Source organism: Budorcas taxicolor, chromosome 7, assembly GCF_023091745.1.
Source record: "Budorcas taxicolor isolate Tak-1 chromosome 7, Takin1.1, whole genome shotgun sequence".
Taxonomy (NCBI): Eukaryota; Metazoa; Chordata; class Mammalia; order Artiodactyla; family Bovidae; genus Budorcas; species Budorcas taxicolor.
The window spans coordinates 80,137,082-80,153,737 of record NC_068916.1 but is presented as its reverse complement, the minus strand read 5'-3'; the positions used below and the strand labels follow the sequence as shown (position 1 = coordinate 80,153,737).

The window sequence follows — 16,656 nt, the reverse complement described above, 5'->3', positions numbered from 1 at the left end:
CGCCCATGGAATTTTCCAGGCAAGAGTACCGGAGTGGGGTGCCATTGCCTTCTCCATTTACTTGGTTAATACATAATAAATGAAGTGCTTTTGGCGCCCTCTTGTGGTCAAAGTATAAAAATAGAAAACAAAAACCCCCCCAATACATACTTAAAATGGATATTCTGTTAATTTCAAGCCATTCTGGTTTTTGTCACAAAGCTTTATTATTTCATCTGTATTAATAAAATATCAACCATTAACTGACAAAAACTGCTGGTTTTACTTTATGGTTTAAAGCGAAAGAAAAAGAATGAATTCTGAATTTGAGACACAAGAAACTACTCCTCACTACTTAAAGTGAAGTTGCTCAGTCGTGTTTGACACTTTGAGACCCCACAGACTGTAGCCCACCACGCTGCTCCATCCATAGGATTTTCCAGGCAAGAGTACTGGAGTGGGGTGCCATTTCCTTCTCCAGAGGATCTTCCCGACCCAGGGATAGAACCCAAGTCTCCCACATTGTAAGCAAGACGCTTTACCATCTGAGCCACCAGGAAACTTAAAACAAAGATGATACCAAAAAAAAAAAACCCACAAACTTTTCTCCTTGACAGTTCAATGCTATATTATTTACTGATAGTAAACATGAAACAGACTTTTGGCAAGCTATGTTCTTCATACCCTAATTAAAAGCATCCCTATCCCCATTGCTAACTTTTTTTAAAAAACAAGGCTAGGAAGGCTAAATTTTATGGATGTTAAAGTGGACCCACTAGCATTCAGAAAGAAATTAAGGTAGAACCACACCTACACAGTAAAGGAAAATAAAGGGAAAATGAGTTAGACATCAAATGTAAAAAAAAAAAATTAATAATAAATTAAAACAAAATATAAACAATTATGTAAGCCTTGTTAGAATAAGGAGATATTTCTACATATAAAAGTAATGGAATGTTCCAGTAAGTATGGAGAACTTAATTGGTCTAGGCAGTATACTAAAAATAGAAAGAAATAGTGATTAAAATATAAACAAAAATGTTTTTTCAAGAGTCAAAATAAAAAGGAAATCCCCAAGGAGCAAAACCAATATGGAAACAGCTGCAAGTGGGAGATGACACCATAAAGGACCACGCACAGACAGTACAGTGTGAGTTCCAAAACACTTCCAATAGGAGTTTCAGTGGAGTGTAGACGAGAGGCAATATTACAGAAGACAGTGGCCGACAGGGAGAATAAAAAGAACAGCTTCCATTACACAGAGCCTTCTGTGCTGGCCCTGCTTCAAGCACTTTAGATAAACTTTTTATATTTACTCTTCACAACAATCCCAAGGGGTAAATGCTCTTACTTTTTCTATTTTAAAGAAAAGGAAACCGAAGAACACCACAATTGAGTGATTCACCCAAAGCCACTAAGGGGAAAGTCAATTTTTTCAACCCAAACCCTATGTCACAAGAATCACACTGTTTCACTGCTTGACTTTTGAATGTCTATTACTTCCTTCTGTCCGTAGATATAGATCAGCTTTAGACTGAACAAAAATGTGGATTAACTGTTGACTATGTTTAGTCCATTATGTGAGTAAAATAAAAATTACATGTGGTTAGTAAACACAGGAAAAATTACATGCCCCCAATGCTACCAGAGAAATACAAATTAAAACAAGACAAAGGCAGTTATCAAATTTGGTAAAACCTACATATGAAACCCATATGATCTTTGGTATGCCAAATCGCTTTTGAATCTCATCTTATGAGTAAACATTTATGAACATCCTCAGGCAATGCTATCTGCCAGCCAAAAAATTCAGTTTTGGTAATGTCTTTGTGGAATGTTTGATGTTTTATTGAATTCTGCCTTTATTGTTTTATAAAAATAAATGAAAATCAGAAAAATGAAACTGTTGATTCAACTGATCAACTTTAGGCTTACATCTAAATTAATCAAATATACACTTAGTTATGAAGGAAAATTAAAATCAAAAACATAAAATATGGGAAACACAGTTTTAGAAGACTATCTTAAAAAACTTCTGAGATTTTATTAATTTTTTTAGCTCTCGAAATGCAGCATCCCTTATTAGTCCACTTGTCTGACTTTTGATTATTCAAGTTTGAACGCAGTCAGAAAAGGATTAAGAACAAAATACGAAAAAATAAATAAATAAATAAAATTTTTTAAAAAGAACAAAATACGGGGAATTCATGCAAAATTTTCATCTATCCAATTGACAGAAATTATTTCAGTGATCACTTCCCATGCTACCAAGGGAAAAAATACATAGGAAAATTTAAGTTAAAAATTAAAAAAAGATACAAAAAGATACTGACTTTGCAATACGAATCTAAATTTATAAACAACAAGCAAAAGGATAAATATACACAGAAATAATATACCAAAATGTTTAACAGTAGTTATCTCTGAGTTATAGCTTACTATTATGTTTATGGGACTTTTTTTTTTATAACTCTTAACTTTTCCTGAATGAATATGGATTAGTGTTCTAATCAGGAAAACACATTATGAAAGCTACTCTGAAAGAATTTTAAGTCAAAGGAAAAAGGAACATTCAACTCAAAGAACAAAGAAACACACAGAACTTCACTGAATCATTCAGTTTGATCTTCTAACTGCTTTGTCAACCTATTAAACATAAATCTTTGTGGGCTCACCTGCCTGAAGTCCAAATTCCGCAGTATATAATGTCCTCCTCACTGGAGCCCCAGCCCAACTTCCCAGTCTCTTCCCACCAAACTCCTTGGAGAGCAGCACAGAATCGCCCCACCCACGCACCTTCACGTCTGTCATGCATACACCACGCTTTGTGAATCCAGTCAGGTCTGTACCTATCTTCCTCTCCCAGTGGGTTATGGACGCTGCAGACACATATCACAAGCACATCTTCCTCCACAGGCCACGGTGCCTAGCACACGGCCTCATCAATAAGAGGAGTGACCACGGATCTAGTACATTCGACTACTGGACTTGGCCACAAATTGAAACTTGCAGCAAAAATAAGGCATTTCCAAAATTACATAAGCTTTCTAAGAAATGATTACCTCCAGAAACTGAAGATCAGCTACCAGATAATCTCATTAAACAATACCATAACCCTTGCTGTGTACTCGGAACCAGGTATACTGAGATTCCACTGATGAATAGGATACAGTCCCTGCCATTAAGTAACTGTCTACTAGGAGGAGAGACGTGGCTCAGATGGTAAACCGTCTGCCTGCAATACGGGAGACCCAGGTTTGATCTCTGGGTTGCGAAGATCTCCTGGAGAAGGAAATGGCAACCCACCCCAGTATTCCTGCCTGGAGAATCCCAGGACGGAGGAGCATGGTGGGCTACAGTCCATGGGGTGGCAAAGAGTCTGACAAGACTGAGCGACTTCACTTCTTCTTTCCTTATCAAATAATACCATTAAATATCACAAACCCCTTTAAAAAGAGAAACTTCTAAAGGTCTACATTAAGGTGACATTATGGGTAATTCTGTTTCTGATTTTTGAAATTTCCACTACTATGATAAAATATTTTTACACATAAAAACAATTTTTAACGACTTTGATACCCATTCACTTGGGAATCAGATCTAGGTTTCAGAATCCACATTATTTTCCAGCAATGTGCCAACTCACCTCACAGCCGTGACCCTGTGGATGAGCGTCTCTGTTTGCTCCGACAAGTCTGACGGAAGCAGCAGCTCCACCGGCTGCAGGCACAGTATCCGAGTTTCGAGCTCTGAACGGGAAGCAGAGTCCTGGAAACTGTCGAACACAACCTCACCTGTGGCGGGCTGTACTCCCTAAAGACAAAAACATACAGCACAGAACATATATCTTTCCCCATTGTAACTATGGCACAGCATTAATAAACATGGAAATAGTAAAGAGCATGAACTTGAATTTCTAACGTGTTTGAAAACCTGTCTGCTTTCCAAGACTCTTACATAAGAAGTCAGATTCACCAATATTTAAACTATGCTATCGACATCCTGAGTCCAGCCAAATCCTGGATATACAACAAAAGATGAAGCGACAATAACAAGTCACCAAACCCTCCTGGGCCTCAGGGCCCTCTGTAAGTGGGAATCAGCCAGGTTACTTCCCTCACAAAGTCACTGGAAGGGTCAAATCAGAAAATAAAAGAACACTTTGTAAGCTGTAAAGTGCTGTACATATAGTAGATGTTATTGCTAAAAGTAACAAGTGATATGCTCCTAGCACCCTGGCCGCCAAAGGAGAAGTAAGTTACTATTTTGTTATATAAAATGAATAAATAAAAAGTGCATCTTTTTCAAAAAACAAAACTGAATATAACAAACTCTGACTAAACCCCATGTGCACAGTCTATCCAGGGAAATAACCATGAGAACTGAAAGCCATTTGCATCACCCCAAGCCAATAACAGCAAAGAAAACCTGGAAAAGATTTCAGTTTGGAAAAGAAGAAAAAAATTAAGTCATTTACTCATAGGTGGAGAGGCGATACAGTGGTGGAGGCAAGATTCACATAGTCTGACTCCAAAAGTCACACTCCTACTCATTACTGATAATTAAGAAAGGCACGGGGCCAGCTACAGACTGCATGAGTGAACAGGAGGAAAAATAACCTCCCTACACTCAAACACAGCTGGTGGAAAGTCAACTGGCACAACGTCTTCGAAAAACAGTCTGGCATTTTCTAGGAAAGTTGAAAACATCCTGTAAAAATATCCTGTAACTCAGCAATTTCTCCCCTGAGCTAAGAAACTCAGGCACGTGCATATCAGAAGCCATGCATTAATACAAAAATGTCTATAGTGTATACTTTGTAGAAGCAAAAACTGGGAGGAATCCACTTGTCCCTTAACAGAAGAATGAATAAACTGTAAAATGAAATACAATGTCGCAACAGAAGAACTACTATGGTAACACGTGGAAATAAATCTCTTGTACAAAATGGTAAACATAGAAGCAAGACCCAAAAGGAGTAAATACAACATATTTATATGAATACACTGCTTAAGGTGGTAAAATTGGATCAAAAAGCAAGGGAATTACTATCTTAAAGTCTGGATTTTGGTTACCTCTGGAGCCAAGGGGCCCTTCTGTGAATGGTGTTATATTTTCTAACCTGGGGGGCTGTCTCACATCACACTGGTAATTTTTGATGTATGCATTTTTTTCTTGACTTTTTTTTTAATCACTCATTCTTGGCTCAAGGAAGTTCCTTAATTCTAGCCCATAGGCCTTCTCTAGTGGCCAGATAACTGAACTGTAAGTACATTAGCATACAAACTACTCCCAATCTACAACCCAATCTACAGTTGGGTTTATCTCCCAATATACAACCAAACTTGTACAAAAGCTATTTCCAGGAGTTCAAGTAATAAGTGTATTGGCCAAATTCCTCTTTGCTATTTTAATCAGAGAAATGGTCTATATCATAAACCCTGCAACGCCTACTACTCTGTGTGATATGTGACACTGATAAGCCCACAGGCAGTCTATAGATAGAGCGTCTGATTGCATTGGCGCTGCAACAGTAAAGCCTTTGATTTCAGACTAACTACCAGTATCCAAAGGATGACTCCTAGGTAGTGACTGGGGAACAAGTGACACCCATCACAACAGGGAAAAACCCAGCAAGAGCAGGGTACAGGAAGAGGAGCTCCATTTCAGCCACACTGAATGTGAGGGCCTCATCCAGTGAAGAGCTGGGCATGGCACATGGAGCTCTGCTCAGTGTTTCTGGCAGCCTGGGTGGGAGGGAAGTTTGAGAGAGAATGGACATGCGTACATGTATGGCTGAGGCTCTCTACTGTCCACTGGAAATGATCACAACACAGCTATACCCGCTGCAGAATACAAAGTTAAAAAAAAAAAAAAGAGTAAGTCCCAAGAAAATGACTGAGATGGAAACTATCAATTCTCATTTCTTTCACATGCCAGTTTATACACTATGTTCACTTTGGCAAGATGCCAAAGAGTATTTCTAAAAGCACGAAACAGGAGTTGTATATACAATCAGCTCTGCTCCTCAGACTGAGTTCCAAGTAAATAGCACATTACATCTGTTAAAACTTAAAAGCAAATAACTTTACTATTTGTAGATAGGTTCAGTTGCCTGCAGCTAGATAAAAAGTGCTTCTCAAGGATAAAAAAAAAAAAATCATTTAGAGTCCCCAACAGTAATGCTAACTCCCAGAGAGAATGGCTTACTATTAAGCAACATCAAAGTTAGTACCAAGTTATGCAGCCAAAATGAGGTATCAAAAGGAATTTTGGAGACAACTGGGCTGTAGGAATTTTTACTGATATTGTAGCTGGTTGCAAAAGTTCAAAAATATAAACAGAGTGTGTTATTACTTAGGCAAGGAGTCCTGCTTATGCTTAAGAGAACAATGGAGTCTAATAGTAGTTCCAAGAGGCACTTTAAGTCTAAGATTTAGAGTCCAAATAGGTCTCTAAATGGGCAGATCTGTTCATAAACTGCCAGAAGGCAAGATCAATAAAACTATGATTCACAAACTATACTCACCTGGAAGACCGGTTATAAATATTCCTAATGTTTATTGAAAACGGAGTTTTGAATTGGCCAGTTATAACACTTAACTACCCTTTCCTCTAAAACTAACCATGACAAACCCATAATTGTTTGCCTTTAACTTCAAATCTAGAGGAAATTTGTAAAAGCCTTTGTCATCCATGCATGTGTTGACTTAAACGTTTCATTCTGCTATCTGAACACTGTTTGCAGACATGCCCATCACTGTGCCTGTCTTCAGCCGTAAACTACTAGAGCACATGGACAGAAAACTACCCGGATCCCTCCAAAGCACAGAGTGCCGAACAGTCACGTAAGAAAATTTATATTGTAACATATAAAACCAGCAGGGAAATGCTTTTCTAGTACAATTACTTGAAGACACAACCCATCAGATAGTCTCATAAACCATACATCATTACTCATATTTAAAGATACCATGAACATATCATTTGTTCTTCACCTACAAAGTACTTACCACAATTCCAATGGAAACGTTCCCCTTTTTTTTGTCTTTAACGTTTTCTTTGTTTTCACAGATACACAGAAGATAGCTGGTAGAAGTATCAGTCATTACCTCATCGACATTTACAGCATCATCCAGCTTGACCAGAGGATTCACATGTAATAATTATTAAGGAAAAACAAATGCTACAGTCCCATGAGCTTTTCCTCCTTAAAATAATAGTTTATTTTCCTGGATATTTTTGCTCTATACAAAATCTTCCATACAGCATTCATTCTTCTGATTTACTCTGATTATAGTTACAAGGCAGTATCTTCCCTAAGATGTAAGATTCATGAGAACAACTATTATCCTCTCACTTCCAAAAGGCCTGGAATATACCTCAGATCCTATGGAAGCCCAAACATAATCCTTGAATCCGTAACAATCTCATGAAGTTTAATTCCACAAATCACAGCACAAATAAACTAAAACAGTGTAAATTACTTCCCCCTGCTTAAGTGCCTAACAACTCTCAGACACAGCAAGAGAATATTTTTTAAAATGTGAGAAAACAAAAAAAAGAAAACAGAAACATACTTGTGTGTGTGTGTGTGCGTGTGTGTGTGTGTGTAATAAGTCCATTAAATAAATTATCAGGGATGAAAGCTGTCTCTGGACATGGTAAGCCTGGGAACATCCGCTTTGGGCATCAGCTGATGAGACAGTAAAAGAGAAGCGGGAAGGGGTGCTGTTTTAGAAGCAGGCTTTAAAAAAGACTCAAGTTTGGGCAAAAGAAACAACAGAATTACCAAGTTCTTACAGCCTGATCAGCTTAGAACAATACAGAGTTGTTAATAGTCTGGGGTCCATTCTGAGTGATAACTGTTCCCTATTCATGGTATTAACAGAACAAAACAGCTTTCAGAATGTGGGTAGAAGCTACGTAGGACTCTAAATAAGCAGATCTAAATAAGCAGATCTGTAATAAATCATAACAGAAATACTACTGTTACACAGTGTCATTTAAGACTTTATCCCTACATTCTTTTATTCTGAGAGACCTGACCCGATCCCACAGTAAACAAAGCGCTTCCTTATCATATTTTATATGTAATTACTTGTTTTTTTAAGTTGACAAAATTTTATGACTCTGCTGTTAAAATCATTTGCTTTCAAGTAACTCACCGAATTGATAAATAACCAAAAACTGAGGGGCAATCACCGTATATACTGAAGATTCTTACAAAGTGAGAAAGCTTACAATCCATTTCAAAAGTAGTAAAATTCTTATGACACTGACAATTAATGAAGATGACCTACTATCATCTTTTATAAGCAGTTAACTGTGTGTTAACTTTGTAGTTTTCACATTGTGAAGTTAGTAAGTTATTTCGTAGGTCTCACTTAGGGAGATGTACAGGAGTTTGTAAGCCCAAGCAACTAACCACGAACGACACAGGCCTGGGGAAGATGTAATTTCACATCAGTTGCTGACTTGCTGTCATCATTTACCAGGCTCTCTTTTTTTCTCTTAAAATATGATGACCTCTTCTGTAACTGCGGCATTTGAAAAATGCCTCTTTTTAGCCAAAACCAACCCTTCTCTCCTCAGTTATCATACTAATCAAAGGTCCAAGTAACCATACTGCCTCATCTCATCAAAAACGTACCCGATCATAGTTTGGAATGGACATGTACAGACTGCTGTATCTAAAATGGATAACCAACGAGGACCTATTGTATAGTACCCCTGGAACTCAGCTCTGTGTTGTGTGGCAGCCTGGATGGGAGGGGAGTTTGGAGGAGAATGAACACGCATATATATATATATGGCTAAGTCCCTTGGCTGTTCACCTGAAACTACCACAACACCGTTAATCAGCTATATCCCATACAAAATACAAAGTTTATTTTTTTTAAAAGTACCCAATCAAATAACAGTTTTTAAAAATGTTATTTAAAACAAAGGCCTTGTAACATTTAAGAAAAAAATTCCTACTCAAAAAGGATATCTTCTCCAATAAGTGTAGATTTTGTATAAAGAGCAGTCAGTTTCCGGGAAAAGAGTGAACTTTTGTTGTCCCCAATGGCCTTTAAAGCAGCTGTTTCAGTTTGCTTCACAACTCCCACCTTCAACAAAAGTCATAAACACTGCATGTTAAATATGATGGAAAATTTGTTAAGATGACATTATTTCTAGAGTTTAGAAGTTTAATTCTGAAACATTTAAAATAACAAACTAGTCCACAACATCCAGATGTAGGACCTAAGTTTAAGTAAGAAGTTAACACAGGACCTTACAAGTGTGGATAAATCACTAAGAAACACTCCAACACACAGTTGAAAAAATTTTTTACCCTAAATATCTAATATGTTAAAAACTCATGAAAATAAAGTCCTAATAATTATGACAAACTTTAATTTTTCCAAAATGCCCAATTCCAAAACCAATTTCAGCCTCCCACCTTAGAAACACCTCCCTCTCCCAGAAGAGACTTCAACCCCCTTTTCCCACAAATTGAAGCCAAAGCTGACCTTATATCCTTTGGCCACAAGGCGGCGTACGTGAACAAACAGTCGGTGAGTAGGTATGCTTGCTGTCATAAAGTTGTGATCTAAATGGCAATAGATATTGAGCTCCCGGGCTGCAATCTAAAAAAAAATTTTTTTAAATATATATCAGTAAATTTCTATTTAAAGATTCCCTGTGTGGTATTTATTCACTTTGTTAAAAATCCATCAAGGTATATATTTAGGATTTGTGCACAGGACTGAAGTGACTTAGCAGCACAGCAGCAGCAGCTATCTATGTGGTAGGTCAATAAAATGTTTAAAAGACATTCCCTGTGCAGAAGCCTATGGTTTCATCTTTTTTTTAACAGTGTCCATGGCCTAAACTAAAGGCCAACATCTATATCTATGAACAACTTGGAAAAATATGACACGTTTTCTTTTATGTCCTTATTAGCGATTATCAGGGATTAGCGAAGTGGCTCACTCGAGGCTGACTCTGCGACCCCATGGACTGTAGCCTACCAGGCTCCTTGGTCAAAACTTTAAAGTGCTGAACCTTTCCCTGTGCAAAACAGAGAGCATGAGAGTGTAATGGAATAAGAATCTGCTACTTACCACATGCAAATAATTGAAAATTAGGAGATATTGCACAGTATACATAAATGATAAACCTCCCTGGACAGAGGGCATCTTTGAGAAAGCAAAAAGAAAACCCCCTGGTCTGGTTAGCTAATCAATGACGCACGAGTGACAGGAACGTGGAAACACGTAGCACCACCTGATTCCCTACTTTTTTCTAAGCAGCATCACGGCAGACTTTCCTGGTGGTCCAGTGGCTGAGGTCCTCCTGCCAACGCAGGGGACCTGGGTTTGATCCCTGGTCTGGGAAGATTCCACATGCCATGGGGCAGCTACGCCCACGCACCACAACTACTGAGCCTACGCTCTAGGGCCCAGAGGTCACAACTAGTGAGTCCGCGTGCTGCAACTACTGAAGCCTGCTTGCCAAGAGCCCATGCTCCTCTGCAATAAGAAGCTTTTGCATCTCAACAAACAGCAACACAACTTAGACTAAGATAGCAAAATGACTGATATACAGAGACCTGTAAGACTTCACACACCTGCTGGAAGGCTGCTGCTGCTGCTGAGTCGCTTCAGTCGTGTCCGATTCTGTGCGACCCCACAGACGGCAGCCCATCAGGCTCCCCCATCCCTGGGATTCTCCAGGCAAGAACACTGGAGTGGGTTGCCATTTCCTTTCCCAGTGCATGAAAGTGAAAAGTGAAAGGGAAGTCGCTCAGTCGTGTCCGACTCAGCGACCCCATGGACTGCAGCCTACCAGGCTCCACCGTCCATGGGATTTTCCAGGCAAGAGCACTGGAATGGGTCGCCATTGCCTTCTCCGGTTGGAAGGATAGCAGAGTTAATGTGCCCATCCTTTAAGATGTAACTATGTTCCTGGCTAAGAAAATTCATCAAGTAAAGGTAAAGTCAAAGTGAAAGTGAAAGTGAAGTTGCTCAGTCGTGTCCGACTCTTTGGGACCCCGTGGACTGTAGCCCACCAGGCTCCTCTGTCCATGGGATTCTCCAGGCAAGAATACTGGAGTGGGATGCCATTTCCTTCTCCAGGGGAATCTTCCCAACCCAGGGATCGAACCCGGGTCTCCCACATTGCAGGCAGACGCTTTAACCTCTGAGCTACCAGGGAAGGCCCAAAGTAAAGGTAAAGAGAAGAATTTCATACATCTCAGTTTTTTTTGGTGTGAGTCTTCATAAGGAATACTCACATGACTATGATTCATTCACCTACTATTTGGTTCATCCACAATCAACTTTTGATGGATGAAAGACACTAGGTAAGCACCATGGAGAATAAGCATGAACATTCCAATCAGAACCACTCACTTCCTTCTCCACAAATTTAGCATCCACCAAGCTTGCTTCTGTTTATATGTAGTGTTTACTTCAAATGAAAGCTTTAAATGGGGCTTCTCTGGTGGCTCAGGGATAAAGAATCCACCAGCAATTCCGGAGACCCCTTTTCAATTCCTGGGTTGGGAAGATCCGCTGGAGAAGGGATAGGCTACCCACTCCAGTATTCTTGGGCTTCCCTGGAGGCTCAGCTGGTAAAGAATCTGCCTGCAATGCAGGAGACCCAGGTCCAATCCCTGGGTTGGGAAGATCCCCTGGAGAAGGGCACGGCTACCCACTCCAGTATTCTGGCCTGGAGAATTCCATTGACTCTATAGTCCATGGGGTTGCAAAAAGTCAGACACGACTGAGCAACTTTCACTTCACTTAAATGAAAGCATTTTTGAAAGGCAACTGATTACATTAGCTTTTTCATAAGGTCAGAAAGCGAAGTGAAAACACTGGAAAATATTTAAGGCTGGACAAGAAAGATCACGAAATAATGCCTATGAAAATAACTTACCTCAGCATCTTCCCCAAAGAATCTATACTTATATCCACATTCCACACACAAAATTGCATCTTTCTGCTGCTGCTTCATTTCTAAGTATTGTAATTCTAAGGGTGTGTAGATGCTTTTAGTCCGTTTGTTAGATGGTTTAGAATCAGAAGTTTTCTGCAGGTTTTCATAACTCCTTTGTGATGGTCCGAAATGGCTGAATGTCTTGTCCTGGCAACCAAAAGATTTTTATAGTTTAAAAAGTATTAACCATAATAATAGTTCGAGAGAGAAAGAGAGAATGTAAATTTGGCACAAAGCTAATAATTGGTGAATCCAGGTGAAAGGTTTACAGGAGTATATTGTACATTTAGGCTAATTTTCTTGCACATTTGGAATTCTTTCGAAGTAAATGACTTTAAAAAATTGAGCCAAAGTAGACAACTACTTAGTATCTTAAACAAATTTTGAAAGCCTAAAATAAAACCCAATTTCATTTACTTTTTTTTTTGACTAGTTCATGAATCCGGACTTTGCAGAAAGGAGTGGGAACTTCTGAAAATCAGATACAAAATTGTGTTGGTCTGAGTATTCCTCTGAGTAAAGAATCCATAGTTTCATTAGATTTAAATGATTCAAAAAAAAAAAGTAAAGAACTATTTCTTTAATTCAGTAGCTCTCAACCATGGCTACACATTAAAATGAGAGCTTTTAAATGATAACCAAGTCCAGTTTTTCATGAACACCAAATAAACATGATTCTGAGAAAGGGTTCTGATTATAGATTTTTTTTGCAAAGTTCTGTTCTCCAGGTGATTCTTTTGTTTTTAGTTGACATACAGTTGACACACAATATCATGTTAGTTCCAGGTGTGCAACACGGTGATCTGACAATCAAATATATTATGAAATGATCACAAGTCCAATAACCAATTGTCACCATACAAAATTATTATAGTAAGGTGATCTCATTTAAAGCTGGCTTCACCACTATTCTGAGTTATAGATTTCAATGATGGATCAAGAGTTAAATTCCCTGATTTTGCAATGGTGAAAAACACTGATAGTCACAAAACAGTAGAAGAAGTAAGGAACCCATGTATTTAGTTAACTTTTCTATTTATTATATCAGTCAAGCTTTCAACTAAAAACCTCAAAACATCTCTATAAATTATTTACCATGATTTTCTAGACTCATGGAAACTATAAGGAGGACTACAAGAAACTGTGCTTCTATTAATTATTAATAAAGAATTCCCTCCCAAATTAGTGATTCATAACCTAGGCTGTATATCAGAATCAGCTGGGAGGTTTTATTTTGTGTTGTTTTAATAAAACCAATCTATCCTGCCTTAATAGTAAATCAGAATCTCCAGGAATTTAAAAAAAAAAACTAAGAAGCAGAAGCTCCCTCAGCTGATTTAGATGATCAGCCAGGTTTGGGAACCCCTGCCCCAGGTAAACCCACAGAACCTAATGGCACTTGAGAACCTACCATTTTAAGTAACCGCATATCCATCCATATGAGTCACATACCTTTTGGCTAGTTTGGGATTTGGAATCTTCAGAAGAAACAGCATTCTTTGCACGTAGAAGATCGATATCCTCAAAATCAGTACATTTTGGCAGAACTGCAAACTTCTTCTGAAGAGGTTCTGTCTGGACTCTATTTTGAGGAAGGGCAGAATCGCAGCAGAATTCTTTCAGTTTTTCCAGAGACTTTAAAACAGTCCTGGTCCTCAGATGTTTCTTGGGCTCTTAGCAAATCAGATGAAAATATAACAACAGTATTTTATGTCAGTATGTCAATTCATAATCAGCATACGATTTTTACAGAAGGAGCTTCTCACTTAAGGCAAGACTCTAACTATAATGTGATAAAGAAATGAAGAAATCTTGGGTTCAGGGTGAAGATGGCATAATGAAACACACATCTAATTTCACTTGGTCCTGAAACCTTATTAAAAACTACAATAGGGCAGAAAGAAGAAGAGGTGACAACCGCAAACAAAGTATCTGAAGCTAGAAGGAAAAATGGATGACCAATAACCAATTTAGTACACCTGAAAGCTAAATCCTAAGTCAGTAATATATAAAACCAAGAATCAATCCTATTCACAACAAAAATGAAATGGGTCGAGAATCACAGCAAGAGTAGCTCTGGATGTGGAAAAATGGGAGGTTCTAAAACAAAGAGGACTGTGAATGGGAGGGGAGCTTGGGGGAGAATGGATACATGTACATGTATAGCTGAGTCAATTCGCCGCTCACCTAAAACTATCACAACATTGTTAATTGGCCATACTCCCATATAAAATAGTTTAATAAGTAAATAAAGTAAAATCAAATAAATAGGACTGGTTCAAAAATTAAATCCTTATACCTCTACCCCCCTCCAAGCTCAAGGATAGCTGTCCTCCACCTCCCTCAGAAGACTGGCAATTTCTCTGAAAAAAGCAAAACAGGCACAGGTGAGGCGCAGTACTGTGCCTGCGTCATAAGAATAATGGAATATAGGTTTACTGCACGTGGAGAAACCAGCCTCTTCTCATCAGCTCTCAGAACACCGCGAGCCAGAGCTCTCCCTCCAGGCAGGAGCACAGAAGACTATTGACTAGGGAAACTGAAGAGCCTGTAGCAAAGTCCTAAAGATAATGAAACCAGAATTCACCAGGGAAACCCGAAAACCAACCCCCAGGACAGTGACCTTCCCGCCTCCACAGCTTTGCTCATGCAATTCTCCCTGAAATGCCCTGGACCCCAATTTCCACATGTCAAATTGTACTCACTTTATCAAGACCCATCTCAAAACTACTTTTTCCAAGAAACTCTGCTAATTCTCCCAGTTAAAAGTCATATTTTCTTTCCTCTATGTTCCAATAACAAAAGCACATCTTTCTACAGCCCATATCACACTCTGCCAATTAGATATTATTAAGAAGCAAGCAATCCATAAAGGAAGGGATACTATTCACATATTGGGTATTTATAATAATAAATGCCAGAGTACATTTTTTTGCCCCTAAGAGCAATAAAATTCGGCAGTTAACTTTTAAAAATAAAGAAATGGGACTGCATTTATCATCTCTTACCTTTTCCATTAAAGCAAAATACTCTGAGGACAAGAGTTGTGCTGCACTTATTTCTAAAAGTTTAAATTGTCTCATATTCATCTCCAAACCTCTTTTTAGGTATATACTTTATCCTGTCTCCTGTTAACCTTATAGCTAGAAAAATATATATTTGAAATCTCTTTTCAAATGTATATATTCATCTTATTTTCGATTATTCTCCCCTTTCCAGGACGTATACTTGAATCACTCTTCAAAGATATATACTGTAAGTTTTTATATAAGAACTTTTCTCCTATCTATACAAGAACACTTTCCCAGGGTGGGGGTAGGGTATAAGTCTTAGAACTGTACTTATACAAAAAAGTAGTATCTGAAACTGAAGTGTTAAAAACTGCAGTGAAGGAGCCAGGGACTCTTCTGACTACTGAATATTCTGTTCTTTTCTTCACATTATTTATGTTTTAAGTAAAGTTCATATTTCAAAAATTCCATGTTTATGGCCTGATTTCCACAAACTTCAGGGTCTGTTTGGCTGAATCTACAGCAAGGCCTTAGCATGCATGTGGTTAGACTCCTTGATGGCTGACTTTCCCATTTCCTCTTCCTCCATCCTTCCCCAGCCCCCTACTCCACTCTCATCATGCCGAGAAGATTCCCTCATGAAGCTCCATCCCTGAGTTATACTCAACTCAGAAAGGTTATGTTGGTTCAGATATGATCCTGGATTGAACCAGTTTTTCTGTATAATCTCTCTGCCACCCTTCCACATCTCTTAAAATTTGTTCTTTCCTTTTTCTGTGTAGCTATCTTTCATCCTTAGGCTAGAATGTCTTTTATGGGTACACCTCCGCTCAAGAGACAGGAAAGAAGACATCCACCCTTATTCATTTACATCAAGCCATTATGATTCCTGAACTACAAAATAAGGGAAAGAACTGGTACATAAGAAATGACGCAAAGTTATAATTTTTTCCTAATGCTCCTAGGGCCATCATATCTTGAGCCATCTAAAAGAAAACCAGGAGGAAATATGAACATGTTTATCTGTGGGAAGAATGAAGCTTACAGAGGAAAGCCACAATCTTTCACTGCCTTTCTCACAGATATCTAAGAGAGATCTTTACACCTTATAAGGCCCTCAAGGGAAAAAACTAAATGGAAGCCCTCTCAAATAAAAAGCCCCCAAGAGTTATAAAACCCTTATGCCTCAGAGGAGACATAGATATAGGCCCCAGTTCCTCCTTTAGGCCTTGAGGAAGACTGTAACCACTGTGAAACACCTGACTGGTCAAAAACTGAGTACAGTGTGTGTGCGCATGCTTAGTCATGTCTGACTCCTTGTAACCCCACGGACTGCAGCCTGCTGGACTCCTCTGTCCATGGAATTCTCCAGGCAAGAATATGCAAGTGGGTTGCCATTCCCTTCCCCAGAGGCTCTTCCGGACCAAGCGATCAAACCCACATCTTGTGTGTCTCCTGCACTGACAAGTGGATTCTATACCATCTGAGCCACCAAGGAAGCCCCTGAGTACAGTGTGTGTGTGAAAATCACTCAGTCGTGTCCGACTCTTTGCAACTGTATAGTCCATGGGATTCTCCAGGCCAGAACACTGGACTGGGTAGCCGTTCCCTTCTCCAGGGGATCTTCCCAACCCAGGGATCAAACCCAGGTCTCTGCAGGTGAGTACAGTATACT

At 38.8% G+C, this 16,656-nt stretch overlaps 1 protein-coding gene across 1 annotated transcript in view; it reads right to left on the bottom strand.

Annotated features, from left to right (window-relative positions):
- Positions 1-16,656, bottom strand: part of MSH3 (mutS homolog 3) — a 189,731-nt gene that overhangs the window by 164,809 nt on the left and 8,266 nt on the right. Inside the window, exons 3-8 of the mRNA XM_052643629.1 lie at positions 13,423-13,643; positions 11,911-12,117; positions 9,498-9,614; positions 8,975-9,092; positions 6,993-7,138; positions 3,626-3,792 (exon numbers count right to left, since the gene is read on the bottom strand). Of these exons, the coding sequence (XP_052499589.1) occupies positions 3,626-3,792; positions 6,993-7,138; positions 8,975-9,092; positions 9,498-9,614; positions 11,911-12,117; positions 13,423-13,643 (976 nt within the window). The remainder of the gene's footprint in view (positions 1-3,625; positions 3,793-6,992; positions 7,139-8,974; positions 9,093-9,497; positions 9,615-11,910; positions 12,118-13,422; positions 13,644-16,656) is intronic.